Source organism: Tympanuchus pallidicinctus, unplaced genomic scaffold (assembly GCF_026119805.1).
Source record: "Tympanuchus pallidicinctus isolate F22 unplaced genomic scaffold, pur_lepc_1.0 scaffold5, whole genome shotgun sequence".
In the NCBI taxonomy this organism is placed as follows: Eukaryota; Metazoa; Chordata; class Aves; order Galliformes; family Phasianidae; genus Tympanuchus; species Tympanuchus pallidicinctus.
In genome coordinates this window covers 42,905,912-42,931,758 of record NW_026294769.1, presented here as the reverse complement: position 1 = coordinate 42,931,758, position 25,847 = coordinate 42,905,912, and the positions used below count along the sequence as shown (strand labels likewise).

Genomic DNA, 25,847 nt, shown 5'->3' with positions numbered 1-25,847 from the left:
GGTTTTTTTTCCCTCTCGAGAGCGGTTAACCGTCTCTGCCGTCCCGCAGGGGCTGCACTGGCCTTGTCCGCGCGGCGCGGGCGCTACCAGACGGCAGCGGCGAGCGTTAGGAGGGGCCTCGCGGCCCCGTTACGCGCCCGCACGGCCACTCCTCCTCTCCCCCCACCCCCGCCTCGGGCTGGCGCGAGGATTCGCGCGGCCCCGCCTCCCCCTGGCCCCGCCCGCTCCCGTGTCGCGTGCGGCGACAGCAGCCAATGGGGCGGCAGTCCGCCTGCGCAGATTCAAACGGTGGCTCGGGAAGGAGGCTGGGCGCGAGATTCGGCAGCAGCGACCGAGCCCGCCGCGAGTGTGGCGGTGGCGGCGCAGCCGGGGCCGCGGGGGGGGTGGCTGGCGGCGGCGGGCGGGCCTGGGTGAGGCAAGACGAAGCGAAGAGAGACCAGGAGGCGGCTCGGGGCGGGAAGGCATCGCCGCAGCCCGTGGCGGCTCTGACAGGAGGGGGGCGGCGGGCGGGAGAGGAGCCGCTGCGCGCCCCGTACTTGCGGGCAGGGCCCGGCCGAGCCATGCCTGACGCGCCCGGGCCGGGCCGGGGCTGAGGGCGGCCGGCAGTGCGCTGCGGATGCCGCGGAGTTCCGCGGGCGGGAGGGAGCCGTCCCGGGAACTCGAAGTCTCCTTCTGCCGCCGCCGGCCCTCTCCTCCCCCCGCCCGGCCCGAGCTCGGCGGTTGCGGGGCGAGGAGCTCGGGCGGGGGCTGGGGCGCTCCGCTGCCCTGGCGGCCCCCCTTATGCTGCGAGCCGAGGATGGCCAAGAGACCGCGCAGGTGAGTGCACGGCACCGCCCGGCCCGGAGCGCTGCCGGGAGCCGTCCCCGCCTTTCCCCTCCCTCCCCACGCCGGGTGCCGCCCCCTCCCCGCGCAGGTGCCCCCCGCTTGTCTCCCCCCTCAGCCCACCCCCCCTACAGCCGGCCCGGGCGCTCCCCCGGCGGGAGTCCCCTTGTGCTGGGGCGAAAAAGCGTCCTCGGGTGCTTTTTCGCGGCCCGAAGCCTTCCTGGGGGAGAGCTTTCCTCGGGGGCTTCGGCAGCGGCCGCAGATGGCTCTGATACGTTTGTTGTTTACTGATATGGAGATGGGTGTGTCTTCGCTTTGAATTCAAACGTGGGTCTGGCAGAAGTACTTTATTGCTCCTGTCCTAAATAGAAAATCGCTTTCTGAAAAAGTGATAAAACGACGTAAAAGGAGAACGAGGACCGGGAAAGGAAAGGATGCTCAGTGAGCAGCAGCAGTTATGTGTGTGTGCTACCCGGGGCTGCTGCAGTGCTCCCATGGAGCTGGTGCCGTTCTCAAAGTCGCAGGCAGTTTCTCTGGCAGATACTTTTCTTCTGAAAAAGCGCAGCTGAGCCAAGAAGGCGATATGTTGAGTACTTGTTGTGTAAGGAGCAATGGTGTGCTGAAGGCTTTGATGGCAGAGCCTTGGGTCTGCAGGAGCCAGGTCAGGGGGTGTTTTTGTTGCTTGTAGCATGCGTTCTGTAGCAACATACTTTCAGCAGTGCCCCTGCAAACTGTAGTTTCATCTTTACGAAGCTTCAGCCTGTACTCTGTCAGGAGTGTGAAGGACTTTGATGTCACAACAGAAAATGAAAGTAGCTGTGGTAGCAGAGAAGCCTCTGGTTAGAGACCTGTAGCTCCAGAAGAGCGCTGTGGCAGTGAATGGTGATGATAAAGCCCAGAGTAAACCAGTGTAGTTCCAAGTTCCCATATGGTGATTTCAAGGTCATTGACTGAAGTGTGGTGAAACTATATATTTTTTTTGCCCCAAATGGAATGAAGTTTAATTTTCTTAAGCTACAATTGTTTCTTTGGTTGTTTTTTTCTTTTACTGTGTTGGGAAGTAGTTTTATTGTTTTTTCAACTAAGAATTACCAAATAAAAGAAGTCTTAAGATAAGAGATGTTTAAAGTGGCCTGCACGTAGCTCATGGAATGCTTCATTGTTCCAGTTACTCATTTGATGGAACTTAGTGGCTGTGCTCTATTCATGCTGTATTTAAGTCCACTTTCACAGCTGCTGTGAGTTGCCAGGTGAACGATCTAACATCTTTGAAAAATCTTTTGTCCCCAATTGGAATCACAGCAATCCCCAAATGTCCCTCTGTGTTGGTTGTATAATCCTGTGTCCCACTCAGCACAAGACCAATGATGCAGCAGTTCCCTGTGCTGAGCCAGGTGCAGGTGAGCTCACTGCCTGCAATGGGGTGCACTGGCTCCAGAACAGCAGGTGCAAGGTTTTCAGCTACCTCTAGCTCCATTTTTAAAAAAAAAATTATTATATTTTAATTATTTTTAAATATCCGTAGCTTTTCACGTAACCTGAGACTCAGTTCTTGAATCTGGTTGTTGCGTCCTGGTTGAGCAGGGAGGTGCTGTTGACAGTGGGCTGAACTGCAAGGCCAAATCTTTGGTTATAAGTAGATTGTATGGTATGAAATAGCATTATAATACCAAGATACGCCCCTGAAGTTGGTCAAGAGCCTGTGGGAAAGAGGCAAAAAAAAAAAGAAAAAGAAAAAGAAAAAAAAAAAAAAAAAAAAGAATCTTGTTGCTTGTGCTCCTAAACCTCGTTTTCTTAAGTCCTAAGATAATTAATGGAAAACTCTTATTTTTCTTTTTTTTTAAATGGACTTCCAGCTTTTTATTCAAGAGATGTGAATAAGGATATTGATCTTTAGACAAGCTGACTGTCTTGTGTTTTATTGTCTGCACAAAGTTTATTAAATTATTTATTACTTGCCTCATGGTGTTAAGTTGGGAAAACCTTCCTGAGGGATACAGCATAGGCTGTAGTAGGCATGCTGAATGCTCTGGCTTTGCAGGAGTTGGGCACGTCCTGTGCTGTAGTAATGCTTTCAGGTAAGCAGTGCTCTTCTTAAATGGCTGTGTGCTCGTATTAGCTGCAGAGAAGGTGTTTGCTTCGTGTGAAATAACTGACAGACACACTTGGCTGGTCTACAGGCTGTGTGGGTGAACTGTAGGTTCTAGAAATTAATTCAGAGCTTTGCCATCTAATAGTTCTTAGGACACCAGCACAGGTTTGCTTCATTTCTCAGAAAGGATTTATTGATCTTCGATTGAGGGGGGGCAATAATACATTTCTCAAGTGAGAAGGTAAATTTAGTTCTGAATATGAACTTGTGATATTGTGCTTTATATTGATAACAAAATGGGTGGAACTTCAAATGCTGTGTGAAACTCACTATAATGAAGGCTGCTTAACTAGATGTGTCTCCTCTGTGTCTCTGCTGAAACTAATGCAGAGGAGCTGCCCTTCCTGCTGCTAGGCCTAGGCTTCCTCGCTTGTTCAAATTAGTGCTGTTTAGCATGATTCACTGACGTGTAAGTTTAAGTGTTTCCATGAAGCGTTTCCCTGTGCTTCCTATTTGAAAGGCTTTGTTTATCAAGGCTGTGAAGTATGCATTTCTCCAGTAGATGGAGTATGACCTACATGGAGCTGCAAACATTACCAGGTTTCCCGCTCCTTTGACTCTTTCCCCAGGGGGTCAGCGCGTATACTGTACTGATTTCTTGCTGCGGTGTTTCTGTCTTCAAAGCTGTGATTTGTATCTGTAACACCAGACCTGTAACTCCATCGGAAGAAGGGTGGCCAGCAGGGACAGGGAGGTGATTGTCCCCCTCTACTCTGCTCTTGTGAGGCCCCATCTGGAGTACTGTGTCCAGGTGTGGAGCCCCCAGCACAAGAAAGACAGGGAGCTGTTGGAGAGAGTCCGGAGGAGAGCCACAGAGATGATCAGGGGACTGGAGCACCTCCCCTATGAAGACAGGCTGAGGGAGCTGGGCTTGTTCAGCCTGGAGAAAAGAAGGCTGCGGGGTGACAGCCCCGCAGGGGTTGCAGCCTTTCAGTACCTAAAGGGAGCCTACAAACAGGAGGGGAATCGAGTCTTTGAAAGAGTTGATAACTGCAGGACAAAGGGAAATGATTTTAAGTTGAGGGAGGGGAGATTTAGGTTGGATGTCGGGGGAAGTTCTTTATAGAGAGAGTGGTGAGGTGCTGGAACAGAGAGGTTGTGGATGCCCCGTCCCTGGAGGTGTTCAAGGCCAGGTTGGATGGGGCCCTGGGCAGCCTGGTCTAGTATTAAATGGGAAGGTTGGTGGCCCTGCATGTGGCAGGGGGTTGGACATTCATGATCCTTGAGGTCCCTTTCAACCCTGGCCATTCTGTGAACACTGGGGCGGTATTCAAGGCAGAAGACCACTTAAAAACTCAAGCTGACACTGAATTCTTTGGTATCCTTGTTGTGTTTGATGCAGGAATTACAGTAGTGGGCCATGAATGGATTTTTTTTTTTTTTTCAGACTAGTGATCCTTTCCATTTTATGCTTTTTATTTTTAAATAAAAATTCGCAAATGTGTTACAAAAAGATGATCTTAACAGCTTTTGCTTTAAACTTGCATCTTCACTTGGAAGGAATTACGTCTGTATCCTGGCATATGACCTGGAAATTCAAACTAATTCTGTTCCTTTGACATAGTGATTATGAAGTTGCTACTAAAGGCAGGTCTTATGTTCACGAGAACTTCATTTGTTATGCTAGGGTATGTAATGATTATGGAGAAAACTAAAAGTAGTTAGAATAAATTAGAGTTGTTTATTTCTCTTGTACTCAGCAGTGAAGAAGATGATGACTTTCAGTATGCAGATCATGACTATGAAGTCTCACAGCAAAGAAGCTTGAAGAAGATATGTAACAGGGTGAAATGGACACGTGACGAGGTGATTTTTTTTCTTTGCATGCATTTCATTCCTATTTGATATTGGTTGGATATTGGAAAGTGTTATTCTTTAGTATTGGGATAGCTTTAATACTTACTGGCTGAGATTGTCTTAACAGGATGAAAAGCTGAAGAAGCTGGTGGAACAAAATGGTACAGATGATTGGGCTTTCATTGCTAGTCATCTACAAGTAAGTTGAGTTTTTGTTTCAATTAAGTTTCCTTCTGATCTTTGTTTACTTTGATTATGTTTAGTTTGGAGTTGGGAAGAAACAAACCAGGAAAGCCTGGTGCATATGTTTTAATGGATGCCTGTAATTTGGACTTGAAGTCTAGCTCAGACATCAGCAAACTTGGGGCTCGTATGGTGAACTGAAATGACTTAAGTCATTGATTTTTTTTTTTTTTAAAAAAAAGTACATGTTTTTTCATTTGAATTCACACCTAGTATTTGTTTTCATTATAGAATATATTTTAGTTTTCCATGCGTTGTTTCCCTAGTGGTGATTGCATCTGCAGTTCACTATTTGCTTGTGAAGCAGGTAGGAAAGTGGATTACACCTGGAAGATGCTTCAGAGGAGCAGGATTGATTCCCTAGCACGTTAGGAAATGGTATTTGTATGTTTCTGTTTTTATTTTTCGTCGCTCTCGTTACAGGGGTGTCAGCTTCCCTATTAAATGTAAACCTCTCCACTCACTGATATCTTCAGTTGTTACTAATGGAACCTTAGCACGTTTCTTGAAAGTTTACTATTATCATTTTTTAAATGTTCTGTTCTGGCAGGCAACTGGAATGAGTAAAGGAGCTGTCAATTCAATTGCTAAATGACTCATCAGCTGTATGAGCTGCACTGGTAGAAAAAGCTTACAACAAAATGGGAGATGGTTCTTTCTATTCTGATTAAATGTTGTAGAAATACATAATATAAAAACATGGTTAGAATTTATTGAAGCTGAAATCACTACCTAGAAGTGGTACAGAGTATTCGAATGTTCGAAACCTAAAAATCAAGACCTGTTTTTGGTTCCTATAATATTGAGTGGGATTATATGGTTGCATGAAATTCCAGTGTGAATAGGTAAAAGTAAACCTGAACTCAAAATACTGTAAGGTTTCTTTGTTCTCACAGTATTTATGCAGTGTGCTTCTACAGACTATTTTTCTCAGATGGCACAGATCTTGAGCTTGTGTTTATAAACCTAAAGCTTTATAAATTTAAGAAGCTTGTAAGTAATTCACTATTTCTTACATGTATGTTGTCCCCTACCAAGAAGAAAAAAACCACACAGCAAAATGAGTGAAAGGCAGAAGACGGGGATAATATCAAACACTGACACCATTTTTTTTTTTATACCAATCTATAAGTGCAGAATGGAGTTGCATTATCTAACACTTTGATTTCATGTAAAGTTTTGCAGCTGAAAAAAAAATGCTTCTTGGGACAGAAAGCTGTTGTTCAGGTGTGCCCAAGTGAAGCTGAAAAAAGGTTCCCCACCTATCATGGGAAACATACACACGGAGGATCTGACTGCCCATAACAGAACTGCTGAGGTTGGGTCATCTGGTCTGGGCCCCCTGCTCAAGCAGTCAGCTGGAGCAAGTCCTGGGCAGGCAGCCCTGACTGACTGTATTCAATCAGGTCTTAAATATCTCCATGGATGGAGACTCCACAGCCTCTCCAGGCAACCTGTTGCTATGTTCAAATTACAATGCCACGTAACAGGGATCGGCGTGAGTAGCACTTTGTTACTGACTCTCTTTCTCTAGGAAGACCAATTGAGTTACCAGCATGTTTTTAGAACTATTTCATTTTTGTTCTGGGCACTAATAAACCTTCCCTTCTATTCTGCCCAGATAAAAGTGAAGAATGCTGAAAGGTGACTCTCAAGGGGGAGAAAATACAACCTGTGTTTGTTCTCCCTCAATTTACTGTGGCTAAAGCCACAATGAAATTTTGTTTCAACCTAACAGTTGAAATGACTTTGTTTTATCTCACCATATGTCTTGCTCCTCTACTCCAAATGTCATGATTTCAGAAACTGAAGGTAAGAATACTACAAGGCTCCGACTTCAAAATTTTTCTCCCACCAAAGATGGGAACAACTAGCATATACTGAAAGTCTATCTTTTACAGCTCATCTTTGCTAGCAAATGATGTGTTTATAATAATTAATTCCAGTGTGCTTTTAAACCTACAATGTCTATTTGTGATTAACTTGAAATTATTATGGTAATTTTAGATGTAACCGTGCCTTTTGTGGTCTGCAAACTGCCTCTTGTTTAACTTTTTGTTCACATGGTAATGCTTTGAAATCAGTACTTGCTATCCAGCAGCTTGCACTGAAGGCAGCAAATTACTGTGTTGTAGCATCATAAAAGGCATGCTCCTGAATTGTACTGGATCAGGCTCTTATCTGTATATTTCTAGGGATCTAGCCAGCGTCTTGGTAATCCAAAATTTTCTTGCAGGTGCTTTTTAGGAGGTGAAGTGAAATCTTCTCTTTCATAACTGGGAGCAATATTTCAAAAGATCTTTGGTGAAGCTACAGAAAAGCACCATCTGTCCTGATCAGAAAAAGCCACGTTGTTTAATTAGTGTGTTAGCTAAACTGGATATAAATCTCTTTTCCTTGATGCTGTAGTGAAAAATTGAGAATGCATACATTTGAGGCTTAGAAAAATATTTTCATGAAAGAAGTAGTATTTCTTTGATCAGTAATTTATATGGGGAAAAACGTTGATGTCAAAAGAATTTTGACAGTTTCTTAAAGTTCAGAAAAGGTGTGGAATAGGATGAAATAACTAAGTTTTTCTTTAAAGGAAATTAAGTTGTTAACTCAATTACCAAATAAGACCATTGCGATCAGATTAGAACTTTGTGTAAAGTTGCTTTTTTAATCCTTTTTTCCAGAAATGTTCTTGCAAGGAAGAAATAATAAGGGAGAACTTTAAAAATAAAACTTATACAGATTTTTATTTAATTCAAAATAACTTCAGAGTTCTGGCTAACTAATGTTTGTCTTATGTGTTATTTAAAAGTTTACCAACTGCACTGGTCTTCTATTTCAGAACCGTTCAGATTTTCAGTGCCAGCATCGATGGCAGAAAGTACTAAACCCAGAACTGATTAAAGGTCCTTGGACTAAAGAAGAAGATCAGAGGGTAATGAGCACTGATACTGTACTTTTTTACTGTAATAAAATTAACATATGAACTGCTAGAAGTGTTTACCTCTTTCTTAGGCTTCAACCCCACACATGACGTCTCATACATAATGTGACATAGTGAATTACATTGCACTATGCTGTTTGTGAAGGAAAAAAATGCAGCTGCTCTTAAGCAGATGGAGTGTCTGGTCTACTCAAGTGTTTCATTTCCCTTTGCTCAGGCTGCTAGCTGAACTCTAGCTCACTGTGCAGAAGAGATGTCTTTATGGCATCAAAGATCTCATTTACATCTTCTGTTTCTCAAACCCACCATACTTAAAGGGATTGGGGCAGAGGGAAATTTTTTTCATGCTCTGCTGTTAAAGAAGCTAATAATGGTGTGTTGGATTCCTTTTCCACACTTCCGTTAATCTACACTGCAGCTTCTTGCCTGCAAAACCCAGCCTCCCCTTAGAGAGATGCACTTTCAGCTTTCATATACTGTATTTTAAATTGACTGCTTATTCCCACTGTTTAATATTTGTCAAATTCTGAATATGACCTGCCCAATCCATTATTTAACAGTTTTCATTAGTTTTTTTTTTTTTTAAGGAAAAACTTTGAATATATTTTAAAACCAAACAGCAAAATCAAAAGACTGTAGAAATGGGTTGGGAGTGAAAGTTGTTTTTTTTTTTTTTTTTTTTTTATGCTGATGCTTTTGAAAAAAGATTGCACCAGACATCTTCACAGCTTCCTATTTCAAATTTCTCAATATCACTTTATGCAGTGGATGATAGGAATTCTGCAGCTTCCAAACATTTGCTTTCATCAGTATGCACTTATATTCTAAACCCAGTGAATTTGGAGTTAATAACTAATTTAAAGAAATTAAACCCATTTACTGTCTACTTCCTTAGGTCTTATGTTTTATCAAATTGACTATTATAATCCTTGTCTAAAATCAAACTTCACCTGGTTTTTTTTTTTGTTTTTTTGTTTTTGATAGGAAATGTTAGGATTTGAAATTATAACATCCATCCATCTGTGTTCCAGGTTATTGAATTAGTTCAAAAGTATGGTCCAAAGCGCTGGTCTCTAATTGCAAAACACCTGAAAGGAAGAATAGGCAAGCAGTGCAGAGAGAGATGGCACAACCATCTCAACCCTGAGGTAAAAAAGTCTTCGTGGACAGAAGAAGAAGACAGAGTAATCTATGAAGCTCACAAGCGTTTGGGAAACCGATGGGCTGAAATAGCAAAGCTGCTTCCCGGAAGGTGCTTTTCAACTCTATTTATGTTAGCTATTGCAATGTGAAAAACAGTCATTACAGACTTCTTTTCAATGTGATTTGCTTGTCAGAGTTAATCTGCTGTTACATCTCTATCTTGATAAAGAGTGAAATCTGTATCATTGAAGATTTTTGCATATGATTATGTATTCTTAAAAAGCCAGAAAAATCAATGAAGGACTTCTAGCACCCTGCGGGGTTCTTTCAAAATCCTTCTGACCGCTTATAATTCTTCTAATTTCAAAAAGCCAAAAAAGCTTTTGCAGAGCTGAAGAGAGTATCTGCAGGTAACAGTGGAAGAATGCGTTAACATCCTGTGGCACAATATCAAAGTCTTTTCCCTGAAGATTTTGTGCAACATTTGCGCGGTGCTAAGCTTGATGATCACTCTATAGTCTCCAAGTTAAGAATTAATTGTATGGATTGTTCTTGGCTTTCAAGTGTGATTGCCAAGTTAAATGCTTGTAGAGAACAAGATTTCAGTGTATTAAAAACTTTAATGAAATAAAATTTTAGCCTTGTTCTGTTAATAATTCAATGTTATGCTTCTCTCTGAAAGTAGCGTGAGCGTTCAGGAAGTAACTTTCTAGCTGTGCATAGGGAATGGCGGTACCTGTTCTGGTAGGAGAAAGAGTCCTTTGTAATACTTGTCTAGAAGTTTTTACTCTTGATTAAGCACTGAAATCACAAATTTCAGGAAATCATTTGGAGGAATGGGAGTGCATTGAATCTGAATAGAATTTCAGGGAGGGAGGGTGAGTTTATAAGGACAGAGGTACTCCTAATTTAGTCACATCCACTGAAAGCAAAGTCAAGATGGGACTCATCGCTGTAGACAAATAGACCTGGGAGACTGGTGAAGATTCTGACAGTAATGCAATGAAAAGGAGGGATGCATCTTGGAGCTGAGCTCATGTGAAGGATGCAACTTAAAGCCAGTTTTATTTATGCATGCTTCTTTAATGCTAGTAATAATGGTACTAGTATTTTAGACCACTGCATTCATCCTCAACTTTTGCCTTATATTATGTGATTTCATCATGCTTGTCAAGCTGTGAGCTTTTCTTTGCCATAGGAGTGGCAATAGGTATTCATCTTTGGCCATGTCTGCTTTCCCTGCACAAGGTGACACTACGAGGCATTGGTGCTTTCTTCCACAAAGCTGCACACAGATTTAGTGTTGTGAATGCATGCTGTCACTTAAGAAAAGATGAGTTTGAATGATAAGAGCACTGTGGGTGGTATTTATCACAGTGCAGGACAGTAAGCCAAGTGTCTTAGCTTGAAGTTCTGCAAATTCAGTAGCACAAGGTATAGATGGTCTAGTGATAGAAGTTGATCCAAAGACTCGAGGTTCTCACCTCTAATAGTTACCAGAAGCAAAGCCTTCTCTTTTGCTACTTGTAACATCCTGCAGCCTCGAAATTAAGTGGAAGGAAGTTCTGGAAAAAGCAGCTTTCTAGTAGTTCTTTGGAAAATACCTAACACGCTTGTAACAGAACTTCCAATCAAAGTTACTAGAGTTTCTGGATTTGAGGCCTTGGATTAATTTGTGTGCAGACCCTGCGATCAATGCTGTATTTTAAATGTTCTGAGATATGGAGACCAGTTATTGTTGTACACTTTCATTTTAGGACTGATAATTCAATTAAAAATCACTGGAATTCAACAATGCGAAGAAAGGTGGAACAGGAGGGATATCTACAAGATGGTACAAAGTCTAGTTCTGAAAGAACAGGTTCATCCACACTTCCGCAAAAACCTTGTGTGACTATGGAACACTTGCACACTCAGAATCAATTTTACATCCCTGTTCAGACACACGTAAGTTCCACATTCAGAATAATTAGTGTTTCCCAGTTGCAAATTGTATATTTGATTTGGAACTAGAAACTCATCTGTGAGAGTGAAGATCTATTAAACATTGTGGTAAGTTAGGATTTCTAAACTATAGTAGATATTTTATGCATGATAAAATAGAACTAATTTTATAGACTACTTTGTTAAAGGTATTTAAAATGATGTGTTTCTTTTAGATCCCAGTGTACCAGTATGCCTCACCAGAACACAGCCGTATAGAACATGCTTCTGCATCTGCCAACTTAGTTCAGGTAAATTGTTTTTGGGAATTGTAAATGAAGAGAGAGTACTGTGTACTGTACTGTAAAACAAGGAGTAAATGTGTAATTTCAAACTATTCCTAAGTCTTTATCATTCCTCTAAATTTATCCATGTTCCTCTGCAAGTAGATCTTCTGACTTGATTGGTAGTTCTAGGTAGAAAAAAAAAGAGCTGTCTTTATAAATACCAGTGCTGAAAGTGAGCTTGTTTGCTTTAGTCTCTTTTCTCTCCTTGGGAGAGCTTTATAAGGTGACAGTGAAGGGCATAAGAATTGTTCTGTATGTAGTACGTTAACACAACAGTTGTGCTCTTTTCTGACAAAAGTATGGCTTAAATCCTAGTTACTACCTAAATATTTAGGTTGAAATTATAATGTGTTAGAATTATCTGGCTCCTGTGAGATTTAAAGACATGATCTGTGAGTTGAAGGTGCTGTTTTGCAGCATTCTAAATACCAAAGTATATATATTGAGCGACTGTCAAGTATAAAAAAAAACAAAAACAAAACAAAAGCAGAGAGGGAAAACAACCAATGTATCTTTTTGCTTGTTGTTATTACTGGTTAACAGCCAATGTATTTGAAATCGCTTGTGTATTGCAGACTAGATGGATTGGACTAGATAATCTCCAGAGGTCCCTTTCAACCCCTTCCATGCTGTGATCTGGGCTTATAGCATAACCTCCTGGAAGAGCTCTTGTGAATTTGAAATTAGTAAAACAATAACTTTGACAATGGGAAAAAAAATATTTTGCTTGTGCTAGGTGTGTTAAAGTCATTCTGCAGGACTCTATGCCTAATCTTAAGTTTCCTTGAGCAGTTAACATGCTTTATACTGAATTTTCTTTGCTGATCTCTGTGTAAGAATACAAATCACAACAAAGCTTTTCGCAGCATCTGATGCTACGAAATTGTTTTATGAAGAAATAACATATTTTCTGCTCCTTTAAGTCCTCCAACAAGTTTACATTTCTGATAGTTTCTGATTGCCTACATGCTCTGTCTGGAAATGTTGATTTGAAATGCTTTCTTACACAGTGAGGAAAAAAACCAAATTATTCACAATTGTAGGAAATGCGTGAAAATGCAAGCACTTTTACAAAGATGCCAATATTGTTACCTCTGTGAAAGACAAAACACAGTGACTTTTAGTTTGAAAGTGCTGTACTTGGCATTTATAGATTATCTTAGAAACCATATTAGAATAGTAACTTGTATAATATAACATCAGATCCTTCTCCTGTAAATTTCTAGACTTGTTTTGCTTGCACGTGAGTACTGTGTTACCAAACATGATTCAGTTGGTACAGCTTTGTTCCAGCAGATTGTTGGTAAAAATGTAGCTTAAATATCATGTGGAATCCTTGCTGTGGAGGGGTGGTAAAAGTGGAAAATAGTAACGGCTTCTTTCTTAAATTTTTCAGCAGTCATTTATTGATGATGATCCTGACAAAGAAAAGAAAATAAAGGAACTTGAGTTGCTGCTCATGTCAGCAGAGAATGAAATCAGAAGGAAACGATTATCATCTGTAAGGACTGCATTTCTATAAATATTTCAGTAGACTTTACTGAGACTAATCTTCAGAAATGTAGACATGGATGTTGGATTTGCCTTTTTTTTTTGACCTTTTAAAATGGAAGCTATCGATCAGTTGTAAAACAAAGTCTGTATATTGAATTGAGGCAAAACACAGTTTTCTAAACTGTAAAAGCAGTGGAAATATGACCTGCAGTTTGACAGTTGTTCCCAATTTAAGAGCCATGATTTTAATCCCTTTCAAAAGTTAGCACATGCTTGTTCGTGTCCCTGCAATTCAGTTCTGTAAATCAGCAATGTCAATCAGCTGTTTGACAGAAAAGTGAAAGATGCATTATTATATTTCTGTCAAACTTTTGTGTGTGTTTGCAGTACTTAATATCCATATTTAGCCATGTCAAGCAATATATAAATTTGCACTGTATGAAACTTTCATGAACTACAATTGAGAGTGAGAAGCTTGCATGTGATAGACATTTTCTCAAGAACAAAGGACTGGGAGCAACATCAGACACCTAAAGATCTCAACCTTACTGATCACTAATTTAGTTTACAGGTGCACCTCTGTTTTTTTGTGGTAGAGCTATTCCTGGCATTCTCTTGAAATGATGTAATGTTCTGCTTGTACAGTAGAATAAACTTTTCTTCAAGATTTTAGTGCAAACAAAAATCTGTTTCTTGAGCACTAAGCAATGTACTAAAATAGGGTAACATTTAGAGGGTAAGCAAATTATTAGTGTAGAATCTTCATTAAAAATCTCCTGTCATACTGGGAGCATTTAATCTTCTAGAGTTTCTGATCTTAAAAGGAATCTTGTTCTTTAGTGAAAATGAATTTATATTAAGGTGATACTGAAAAAACAGGAGACTTGCATTGCAGATGGCTTCCTATACATTCCTTAATTATCAGCATATAAGGCATGAATGAGAGTTGAGATAAAAATCTGACAAGATTTGAGAATGTTTAGTGTGTTAATATAAGGAGAATACTAACTGCATTTAATTTGAACAGATAATTAGTGTTTGAAAAAGTGAAATTAATAGTTATGTTTAGTCTTTCCACATTCAACTCTTTTTCTCCCTTGCTTAACAATTGACTTTGCTCAATTTCTAAGCTAAATAAGCTCAAAACATTTTTTCAAATCTTTCAGCAAGCTGGAGGCTTACCTAGCTGGTCTGGAAGTTTTGTTATGGAAGACTGTGTGCCTAACACACTAAATAGCCTTGGGGAACAAACAAGTGAGTTCTACAGCATTGATGAGACCCAGGGCACATCCACTCAGCAGAATTCACCGACTAAGTATTTGGCAGTGGAAGCAAATGCAGTGTTATCATCTCTACAAACCATTCCTGAATTTGCAGAGACACTAGAGCTTATTGAATCAGTAAGTCTGTATTCATGCTATTTTTAAGAAAAGAAAACGAAAAAGTTATTTAGGGACATCAGAGCTTAATCAGTATAAAGCATTTTTGAAATTACCTTATACTGCACTTGGCTGTAGTTTCACTTATACCAAGTGATTTGTTTTATTCTTATTCCTTGCTTTAAAATGTTTTGTGTTTTAGTCTTGTTTGTAAGGCACAGGGAGTGTAATTTTTCATTACATAAGCTGCGCGGGAAGAAAGTTGTAAGATTGGCTTAGTTGTTGTGACATAATCTTGGATAAACCTGCTCGTGTTTGAGTGTTTTGTATCTTGCCTCATAGGATCCTTTAGCTTGGAGTGATGTCACCAGTTTTGACCTTTCAGAGGCTGTTGCATCTCCTGTCAAGCCAGCTCCATTAAAACTAATGCGGATTCAACACAACGAACGGGCTGCAGAGTGCCAGTTTAATGTCAGTGTCATGCTTGATGGCAAAAAACACAGCAGCATCAGTGGTGAGGAAGAGGCAGTTTTTCCAACCACTCCAAATGTGACTAAATATAGCACTCCGCCTGCTATCCTAAGAAAGAAGAAGAGATTGCGTGTTGGGCAATCGCCAGTTAATGAACTGAATGATGGCTTGTGTAACGATGCCATCAGTGTTGCACTAAAGCACACACCAGTGAAAACACTACCATTTTCTCCATCACAGGTGAGTTTGTTTTTAAATGTGGCTAAGCTACGAAGACCACAGTGGCTGGGTTGTAAATTACAAGTACTTTCTTCTCTAGTAGTGCATCCCAACCTAAGCAAATACGTCCAAAGACTTCTTAAAACATTTGTTTCGGGTAGATCTGTCAAGAAATGTTAAAATAACACGTTTCCTTTGTTTTGAAGACTGACTATTTCAGTGGGGGACTTGCAGCTCAGATCACTCTTAATCATGCAAGCAATTGTAGGTAAAGGCCTGCCGTCTCTGACATAAACAAGCAGTAGGGATTTTAAGAAGTTTGAGTGATAAATATGGCAAATATCTTGATGTATAAATCAAAACCAGTTTATTTGGGTTTCTCAGTGAAAACCCTTCTGATACACATACAGATTTTAATGCTTGATACAGTGATCTCGTTGTCCTTTGTTTGCTTAGTTTTTCAACACTTGCTCTGGAAATGAACAATTTAACCTTGAAAATCCTGCATTTACATCAACGCCAATCTGTGGGCAGAAAGTTCTTATTACGACTCCTCTACACAAGGAAACAACACCAACAGATCAGAAGGAAAATGCAGGGTAGGATTATTTCATTAAGCATCTCTTGGAGTTGCTTAAATAAAAGCAAGTTTTTTCTAAGCATTGAGAAATCATTCTACCTATAGTCATGCTATGAATGAGTTTTAGAAACCGCAACACTTAAATGTTTGTATGTTAACATAAACTGGCCTTCTATTTAATTTAATAGTGACTTGTACTCAGTTAATTTTTTTCCTTTTCTAAAAAGCAGAATTTAATTTCAATTTTTTATATAGCTAGGGTAATATTATTGTGATTGTAATACTTATTGATTAATGATGGTGATACCTATTGTGTGAATTAAGGTATTTTAAGGTGTTTGGCTTGTAGATTCATTTTATGAAATTACTGTTGATAAAGTAAAATATTTAAACACATGTGAACAGTTTTCTATGTTTAATAGCTTTCGGACTCCCACAATTAGAAGATCCCTGTTGGGTTCAACACCAAGGACACCAACTCCTTTTAAAAATGCTTTGGCTGCTCAGGAAAAAAAGTATGGCCCTCTCAAACTTACGGTATGTGATGACATAACTTATTATCTTGTTATTTAAATTACAAATACTCCCTTATTTTTTAGATGTTGTAAGCCCTAGCGTGATCTTTGGAAGCTTTTTCTAACAATGCTAATGTTTCAGTCAATTTCAGCACTATCCTGCAGAATTGCTAGGCTGTAGATAAAACATTTCAGTTCTTTTACGCCAGACAGACTGTAGACTTTCAGTGTAGTACTGAGGCATTGCCTTTTTGAATGGCATTCAGTACCTGTAAATCTAGGAATACTGACAAAGACTAAAACCTTGCTTCTACGTTTGTCAGTTAATTTAGGTTGAACTAGCCATGTTAACAATGTACCTCATATTAGGTGGTAGCATCAGTGTCTGAGATTTTAGTTTTAATACTTCAGCATTCTGATTTTTCAAAAAGAAGAATCATAAGTGAGAGAGTGAATGGATTCTTCAGTCAGATACCTACTGACAGCTATCTGGTGCAGCTGAATATGAACGACTTCTTTATTTTGAGCAATATTCACATTTAACTTGAAAAAATGTGCTATCTTTGAATCTTCTGGACCATGTAAGAGCTAAGTTGTTTTCTGGTTTTGGTTCTTTCAAAACTGTTAGAATGGAAACTTGATGTTTACTGCAGCATGCTAGTATTCTGAGCTCTTTTGGATGGGAAGATGCTTAGAAGTGTTCTACCCTTCTTACTTGAGTGAAGCCTAGAATTTTCTTCATCCTAAAAACAAAACCTTAATTTAGCAATTTGTGACTCCTTTGATTCTTCTGGCAGTGACAGAAGGCTTTTTTTTGGTTGACTATGAATAATGCTACATTTTTTTTCAAACAACCCAATTTTTGCTTCCTTCTTAACCTAGCTTAGGTATGCTAATGCATAATAACTTTTGGAATCCAGCAGACACATGCTTTTCAAGTTCTGAAAAAATTCCAGCCAATGTATATTGACTGCTTTTTTTACAGACACAGAAGGTAGCTCAGACTTTGCCACAGGGCTTGGCACCATCTGTGTTACCCTATAGATTCACAGTCTCTCACTATGCAAATGGAGCGGTTTGGCATGACTGTTTCTGTCCACTGTTAACCTCCTGTTCAAAATCAAATCTTGAAGGCTTAGGGGAATTCTTCTCCTGTTGGTACACAAAGGAGCCATCTGTATGGCTTCTGTGAAATTCTGCACTGTACTGAGGACTATCGATGTCTTATTCAAAGATTTGTGTTAAAACTAATATAAATTCCTTTCCTAGCGAGAGTCGTACTTCAGTATTACAGTTTTGAGTATGTTTGTGTCCATACACGTGTGTACATGTGTGTGTTTGTGTGTACTTTGTGTATATAAGGAGTTTGTATTCCTTTTGTCAATGATTAGCTATTGTAAAAATGTGAACAAATAGTTTGCATGTCTTCTTCAACGCTAACTGAGTGGGTTTTGGGTTTTTGTTCATGAGGCACTGTGTGCGTGTACGATAGAAATAACATGGAGTAACATGCATAGCCTTGAAATGTTGATCCTTAGTAGCAGAGAAAGGATTTAAGCTACTGTTATGTTTTGCAATATCTCTTATTTGGCAAAAGTAAAAAGTGAAAAAAAGTAAAAAGTAAAAACTAGCAGCTAATGGACTTCCTGTATTTTCTCCTCTATTTTTTAATAAACTTAGTCACAACCACTTGCCTTCTTGGAGGAAGACATTAGGGAAGTTTTGAAAGAGGAAACTGGAACAGATATATTTCTCAAGGAGGAAGATGACTCTGTGTATAAAAGCTGCAAGCAGGAGGTAACTTCATAATAATAATTTCAGCTAGGCAGTAACAGCTTTTAAGTAATATTTTACAATCCTTCTCTGCAAAACATTTATTGCAGCACAATTCTTCTAAAAAAGTCAGAAAATCACTGGTCCTGGATGCATGGGAAAAAGAAGAGCTTGGTGCCCAGCTCTTCACAGAAGACAGTGGCTTGGATGTACAGGTACGTATTAATATTAATGCAGTATGAATGTAGAATTGAATGTCTTTCACTGTAGCAGCTACAAGAGTTTGGTTTGAGGTTAGATTCATAAATCTATGAAGCGAGAATCACTTTTATTTTGAAATATTACTTCGAGTACTTAAGCAGCACTTGAACATTGGGCTTCCATTGGTTAATTCCTCCTTTCAGGCCTTCAGGGCACAGAAGCAGGAAATTTATGGCACATGAAGCTCTCTAAACCAAGTAGATGATGTTTACAGCTGTGTTTTGCATGCTAGACATTCTGTTGGACGTGATATGAGAATAACTACTTGCATACTAGGCAGCACACTTTTCCTTTTCCCATTTAATGTAATAGGAAATATAATAAGAAATATCAGTCATGTAGGAGATAAAATTGGTGACATTTCTCTTCCTGAAACTATCTGAGTACCTCTTCCTCAGTGATCAAGACATCAGAAGTTCAGATAGGAGGCTGCCTTGGTCCCGTATTCCTTTAAAAAGTAGCCTAATATTATTCCAATAGAATAATTAAATAGCTTAATCTTTAGTCTTGCAGTCTGTGGGAAAACTAATATAAATATTACAATAATGCACGCAGGTGTTTAATTATGAGAGTAAATGTTTTTGAATCTTGATCAGGTGTTAAGCCCTGTTTAAGTACCTAAAACAACATGTGCTTAAGACATACCCCTTCTGATAATTGTAGCTGGTTTTCTAAATTCCCTTCTTAAATGCCTTAGACTCCACCATAAGTGTTTGTGTCTATTAGGTGTTAGGTGCTCTGCCACCTAGTGGAAATTCCCTGCTTCCCCAAAAACATCACTCTTGTGAGTATTGCTCATAGCTGCAGTTGTTCAAAACAGGAATAAAATACTGAGTGTTCTTTTAGTAATGTCTTGTTATGGAATGCTGTATTGTCCTTCTCTTATGCTCAAGTTATTAAGCTAAAAATGAGGTGCACCATTATGTACTGCTACAGTGGATTGGGAGGAATCACTTTTCTTCCTTTCCAGTGACAGACAGGTGCTGGTGCAGTAGGAGTGCTCAGCTAGGAGGAGAGATGCTAGTGATATCTGATTTTAAAATGTCTTACGTGCAAATTGTGCCTCTATGGGGAGGTCAGCTAGGAGTAAGGTCCAAGGTAGAATAAATATACAAAGGTAGTTTAACACATTTTAATGGAGTGTTTTTGTAAGCAAACAAATACTTTTGTTGCAGTTGTTCTCGTCTAATGTTATTCTCTAACACTGCCATATACCTTTCTTCTGCTCTGCTGTAGTAAAGCTGGATGTTTTTCTTTATTTCCAGAAATTCTATTAGCGTATAGAACTCATCTTGTGGAATGGTCAATCCAGTCCTTATTTCAGTTCTTAAAACAGTTCTTTCCTTGATACTATTGAGGCAGCAGAAGAAATTGAGCAGAGAAGGTGGGCGTCTGGCATGGCTGAGCAGGGACCTGCAGCTTAAACTGGGGGAAAAGGGAGAAATACACAGGAAGTGGGAGCAGGGCTGTGTAGCCTGCGAAGAATATAGGGGCATTGTCTGCATGTGTAGAGATAGGATTAGGAAAGGCAAGGCACAGATAGAGCTGAACTTGGCAAGAGATGTGAAAAATAACAAGAAGGGGTTCTGCAGGTACATACGCAGGAGGAGACAGGCCAAGGAGAGTGTTCCCCCTCTGATAGATGAGAACAGAGCAGTGGCTTCCTCAAATATGAAAAAACCTGAGGTGCTCAATAAGTGCTTTGCCTCGGTTTTCACTGGTGGTCAGGCTCTCGTGTCTGCCGGGACCCTGAACCTCTAGGTGTGGGTGAGAGGAGTGGATTGCATCCCACTGAAGCAGTGGAACAAGTCCGAGTCCTCCTTATGAAACTGACTGTATGTAAGTCCCATGGGGCCAGATGATATCCATCCTAGGGTTCTGAAAGAGATGGCTGGTGTGGTTGCTGAGCTGCTCTCCATCAAATCTGAAAAATCATGGCTGTTCTGGTGAAGTCCGGGTGACTGGAAAAAGGGAAACATTACCGCCATTTTTAAGAAAGGGAGAAAGGAAGACCAGGGGCACTATAGGCTGGTGAGCCTCGCCTCTGAGCCTGGGAAGATCATGGAGCAGATCCTCCTGATAGTGATAGGACAAGGGGCAATGGTTTTAAACTGAGACAGGGGAGGTTGAGGTTAGATATTAGGAGGAAGTTTTTCACTCAGCAGGTGGTGAAGCACTGGAACAGGTTGCCCAAGGAGGCTGTGGATGCCCCATCCCTGAAGGCATTCAAGGCCAGGCTGGATGTGGCTCTGGGCAGCCTGGTCTGGTGGATGGTGACCCTGCCCATGGCAGGGGGGTTGAAACTAAGTGGTCTTTGAGGTCCTTTTCAACCCAGACCATTCTATGATTCCATGGGTTGGTTTTTTGGGTTATTTTTTTTTTCGGGGGGGAGAGTTTTACTCTAATCTTCTTGTCCTTAATTTTATAAGGCTTCAACTAGAACTGAACTACAAGCTTTCTTCCTTAGCATTGTTCTGTAGTTAACACTTAATAAAGTCTTGCTCTTAACAAAATATCATCAGCTGTAGCATGGCTCCATATGGGATGGAGAAACTGTCTACTCAGTAGTGCTGAAATCACGGTGGACGCTGATCATCAGAATTGACTATGAATTGTAGCCACCGAGCCAGTTCACTTACACAATGTTCATCACTTTTCCTTTCAGCTTTTTTCTGAGGGTCTATCTGATAGTATTTGTTTTGTTTTACATTTTTACTTCTTTGACCACAGCAGTTGAATATTATTTTTATGAAATACTAATTACTATTCATGTTCCCTATCCTTTTTTTTATTTATAGTCAGAAAATGCATATACTACATCTTTACTAATGATACCACTGTTGGAAATACATGACAACAGACGAAACTTGACATCAGAAAACCAAGACACAAATTCATCAAACAAAGCAAATGCAGTAATTAAGAAGAAACTGAATGCATGTTCTTCAAAAAATGTCAAACTGGAGAAATCCCTTCAGGTCTGGTTTCAAACTGTTCTTTTAGTTTGGTTAGCAGATTATTCCTTTTCCTTTTTCCCTTTCCCTTTCCCTTTCCCTTTCCCTTTTCTCTTTCCCTTTTCCCTTTTCCCTTTTCCCTTTTCCCTTTTCCCTTTTCCCTTTTCCCTTTTCCCTTTTCCCTTTTCCCTTTTCCCTTTTCCCTTTTCCCTTTTTCCCTTTTCCCTTTTCCTTTTTCCTTTTCCTTTTTCCTTTTTGCTTTTGCTTTTCCATTTCTGTCTTGTTGTAATGTCTGTCTGGAAATGTTCTATTGAGCTTTATATGGAACCTAGTTTTTGGGTGTGCGTTTTGACCACCAGGTTTCAGGAGAGATTCTCTTTGACCTGATTTGGCACCTATAGTTTTGTCCCATAGAAGTTAATGTATTTCTGCCTTCTCATAACATTCACTTATCTGAATAAATTCTAAAAGTTAAAAAATAGGAAGACAGGGCACTTAGAGCCTTATCTTCCATTTTTCACTTAACCATTATAACAGTGCTGTGTTTTTAAGTACAAAGACAACGATATTATTTGCTGATCCTTTTTAATGATAAGAAAGAATAAACGCCACATAACTTTGCGATTCCAAAAAAGAATTATTAAATGCTGTGAATTGTACTAAAGGTCGGTGTGTCTGCCTGGCTGAGAACTGTGCACTTCAGAATGCTTGAAAGGGGACTCAGCCATACTGTACTCACCAGTATTCCCATTGAACCAACTTCCTCTTTTCCTTCCTTCCTTCCCCAGTGGAATTCAGTTTACTAGTTCTTCTAATCACGAGGGCCTTCCATGAATCAAAGTTATGCTAAATTAATAGTGAAATTCAAATGGCTGATTTTCTCTGTGATTTTAGATGAGTTTTTCTCCCTCCTGCACAAATGAGAATCTTGAATACTTCCTTATGCTACAGACTGCTAGTGTCAGTTCTGATTTTGAGCTACTAGAAATCACTTTGAGATTCAGTGACTCATGTAAACGTGCAGGATTTGCTTCCTGGAATAAGCAGGAAAGTGGCTCTTCCATTCATTATTTTTGCTTCTAATGCCTTTACCATGTCTGGCTGTCCTTGCACAGCTGTCAGCTCGGTTCATTTAAGTCCTTTACAGTATTTCTTTCAGCTGCCAAACTCTTTTGCCTTCCTTGATATCACCCAGACAGCTGTCAATAATGCTTTTTGCTTCTTGTTCAGCTTAGCATATTTAAAGGAGAATATATCAAAAAAGACAACTTAATTAACTACCCTTTTGTGTTTCAAATCTTGTGAACGAATCTGTTTTTAAGAGCATTTATCGTATGTTGTAGCCCACTGCCGATGAGATGGATTTATGGGAGGATGAAGGAGCTTTGTCACGAGTTTTGGTATTGCTCTTTCTTGCAGAAGACAAATCCATCCCAGTGAAATACAGTATTGCTAGAATTTCATAATTTATTACTACTCTATAAGGCTACATGAGATTTGCTTAATTCTAAAGAAGAAATATTTTTGTTAAAAGAATAATCTTTTAAATTGAATTTTGTTTTATGCAGCCAAATTATGAATGGGAAGCTGTTGTTTATGGAAAAACAGAAGACCAGCTTATCATGACTGAACAAGCAAGAAGATATCTGAACACATACACAGCTACCAGTAACACTTCAAGGGCTCTGATTCTGTGATGGTCACTGCAACTGACAACCATCTCTTTCTATTGAAATGGACTCAGTGTTGAAGGGGATGCCAGCACAATGCTCGTGAATTAAGTCTTTACTTTGAGACAGTATGCTAAGGGAAACCTTCAGACTTTCTTAAAGCTTCCTTTCTTCTCTCGACTGACAAAGAATGGACACAAAACTCCTGTATTCTCTACAAAGGGATAGTACTAACAGTTCTGCAATGCATTTCTTAAATATTAAAAAAGTAACACCTTTAAATGCTATAAAGAACATCAAAGAGCACTGCAGTACATACTGAACATACAGTTTTTAGGTCTATTTTTCATATTTATTTTTTTGACTTGCATTGCTTTTTTTTCTGCTAGTGTATAGAGTAGGTTATAGGTTGTTACTGGTTTCTGAATGAACAACATACATGACTGAATGTGCTTTTGCTTATGTAGCATTTTCCTAGTATGTAAAGAAACACAACGGAGAGGTGTATAAAGGAAGGATAGAAAGTTGCACTACTAATTTTTTGGTATGCTGCAAAACAGTGAAATTAACTACAGTGTTAAATATATTTATTTGCAAATGGTACTAGAGGTAGGCAGAGAGGGGTGAATTAGGTTTTAGTGTAAAGCATCAGTATTTTCTTCATAAATCTCAAAATGAGATGATTGTTGAATGTATTGTACAGTGTGTAGTAACAAGGAAAAATCTGTAAATTGGAAAGGAGCCTTTTTATAATTTATTTTCATTTTAAAGCTTAAATGTAGATATTTATATGTATGCAGGTTGTCTAGAAGCCAACGTTGTTTCCTGTTAAAACAGCTGAAACGAAAAAAGGACAAGTTTAAACCTTTAATCTTAAAGTATGGTATAGCAGTAGAATGACAGAGCTGAAGTGTACAAATCCATACTGTATGTTACATCTACATAAAGATTGCACTATACTCCTTAAATCATGTTGGTCTACGAAATAGTTGCAAGGTATACCTGCAATATACATCAACTCATCCCATACCTTGTTTTAATATATTTAGAAAAGAAGGCTATGGTCCTTTACGTGACCTAGAAGTACTTTGTCCTGCATAGGTACTAAAAACGAATGCATTTTATACCTTATTATTATTATTGTTATTATTATTATTATTATTTTAAAGAAACTTGGCACCTTGAATCTCAAAACAGTTGTGTCTGCACTTAAGTTTGACCATTATATACTTACTAAATGTCTGAAGAGCAAAGAACGCTCTTTTATTTATGAAAATCTTGGTCCTTATTTAAAAGTATACAGGTCACAACAGTTGCTTTAGTTGCCTATTTTAGGTATTTGCACTTATTTTGACTTTTTCTTTTTGAAGGAATGTTTGCATTTGGTTTTGTTGTAGAAATTTTTGTGTAGTTAATTTCTAGCAAATGGCAATGGTGTGTTATCAACAAATACTGACAGGTGAACAGAACTGTACACTGTAGTTTTAGCTATTTATGATTCAGACACTCTTCCTCTCCACTCCCGGGTGTGCTGCTACAGGTGGTGGCAGAATCGGCTTGCTGCTATGAGAGATGGAAGGAGCGAGCATCATATGCACTGTACGTAAAGTTACAAAAATGATGTCAGGTTCTCTGGTTAACTTAATGAGATCAACCAGTACTATGCAGGGTGTGGAAAGTATTCCTATCATTTTAATATCAAAGATGGTAGAGAGTAACGTATTGGTGGGGAATTTTAACACATGATGAGTCGACACAAAGAAAGTAATTGGTTATTTAACTTTTTTAAACATCTCAGAGCTTATACAATCCTTATTTTTAAGAGTTTTTTATTTTATCTTAAATATTAAATATTCACCTGGCTATGATAGTAGTAGGCATAAACATTTTTAGCAGTTTTCAATTCAGACCAAAATTTTAAGGAGGAGGACAGAGGGGAATCCTATACCTAATGGGATCAGAAAAGATCCATCATGCCGAGATTACTCACCAGTGAGATCCAAGAGGAGGGAACTGGAATTCTTGGCAGTACTAGATGTAGCTGTACATTATCACAGTGGATTTAACAAAAACATTTTATGCTGGAGGCTGCATGTAATTCTCCGAGGACTAAAGAACTTATTTAAAGAGAACGAATATGCAGAATATGGATGATATATTTCAGCAGAAATGGTATCATAAAAGCTCCCTATTCTGAGTTTAAGCATAGATTTATTACAAGTAGTATTAATTTGGTTTGGTATTGGTTGGATCATCTAGTTAACTCCTATTTTGTTTCTTTAGCAAGAAGGTTTTAATCTTTGATGTCGGGCATCTTTTATTATTTTTTGAATGTTGTGTGCATTTGCATTTCTTTCAGTTTGTAAGTAGACCACATGCAGCAGCCAAACTTGCATGAAAACTAAATACATATTACTCAATTTTTTTTTTGTTTGTTTTAAGGTTTGACATAATGTACAACAAACACCTTGTTTATCTTAGTTTTTGTTGTACTACAAACTTTTATGTAAGAGAATCTCACACACAAGGCAGACCATATTAATGTCAGAAATAAAGCATCTATGTACCATGTTACTGTATGTCCCTTTTGTTTGAGAACTTAAACACTTGGTGCTGTTTAAAGCAACACTTATGCATGCACGTAATGCTGCAAGTCGCATAATATTTTCTGGGTTGGGTGCAGAGAAACATGGATCACAAGTTCCACTGAGTTCCACTGCAAGATGGAGTCCTGTGGCAGTACATGCTTCAATCCAGGCTACATGTAAGTCTCCTTGTATTTGGTTAATACTTTTTTGTCTTTCAAGATTTCAACACAGATATTTACATAGGGGAGGCAGTCAAAGGGATAAAGAATATTGTTAAAGCTTTTTTGCATTCCTACCATTTTGTATGGTAGAAATGATATTTAAGTGTACGTGTTTAGGTCTTGAAAGTTAAAAGCAAGTGTAAGTTGTATTGTGTGGTTTTTTTTTTTTAATTTTATTTTTCAATACATGTTAATACATGTTAAACTGAATTAGACTTTATTTCTTCTTGGCTGTGGCTGTGCTAGCCAGATTGCTGTGTGAATATCTCACAGACCAGTCCACGTTTGCAAGCTTGAAGTGTTCCATTGCTTGGGACATTGAGGTGGGCAGATTGTGCTCTTGTGGCTGGCAGAAAT

General features: G+C 39.2%; 1 protein-coding gene across 4 annotated transcripts; it reads left to right on the top strand.

Moving 5' to 3' along the window:
- Positions 1-432: 432 nt before the first annotated feature.
- On the top strand, positions 433-25,847 carry MYBL1 (MYB proto-oncogene like 1). Of its 4 annotated transcripts, none has more exons than XM_052703868.1 (16): positions 433-816; positions 4,678-4,780; positions 4,899-4,970; positions 7,851-7,943; positions 8,984-9,204; positions 10,853-11,042; positions 11,255-11,329; positions 12,762-12,866; positions 14,026-14,259; positions 14,581-14,949; positions 15,385-15,527; positions 15,931-16,045; positions 17,704-17,820; positions 17,907-18,011; positions 20,856-21,035; positions 22,580-25,846. In XM_052703868.1, exons 1-16 carry the CDS (start codon positions 617-619, stop codon positions 22,706-22,708), a joined length of 2,451 nt encoding a protein of 816 aa, XP_052559828.1. In that variant the 5' UTR covers positions 433-616; the 3' UTR covers positions 22,709-25,846. The 4 variants fall into 4 exon arrangements, with proteins under 4 accessions (XP_052559828.1, XP_052559829.1, XP_052559827.1 ...); XM_052703869.1 differs by having other exon boundaries at positions 4,675-4,780; positions 12,765-12,866; positions 22,580-25,845; XM_052703867.1 differs by having other exon boundaries at positions 4,675-4,780; positions 22,580-25,845.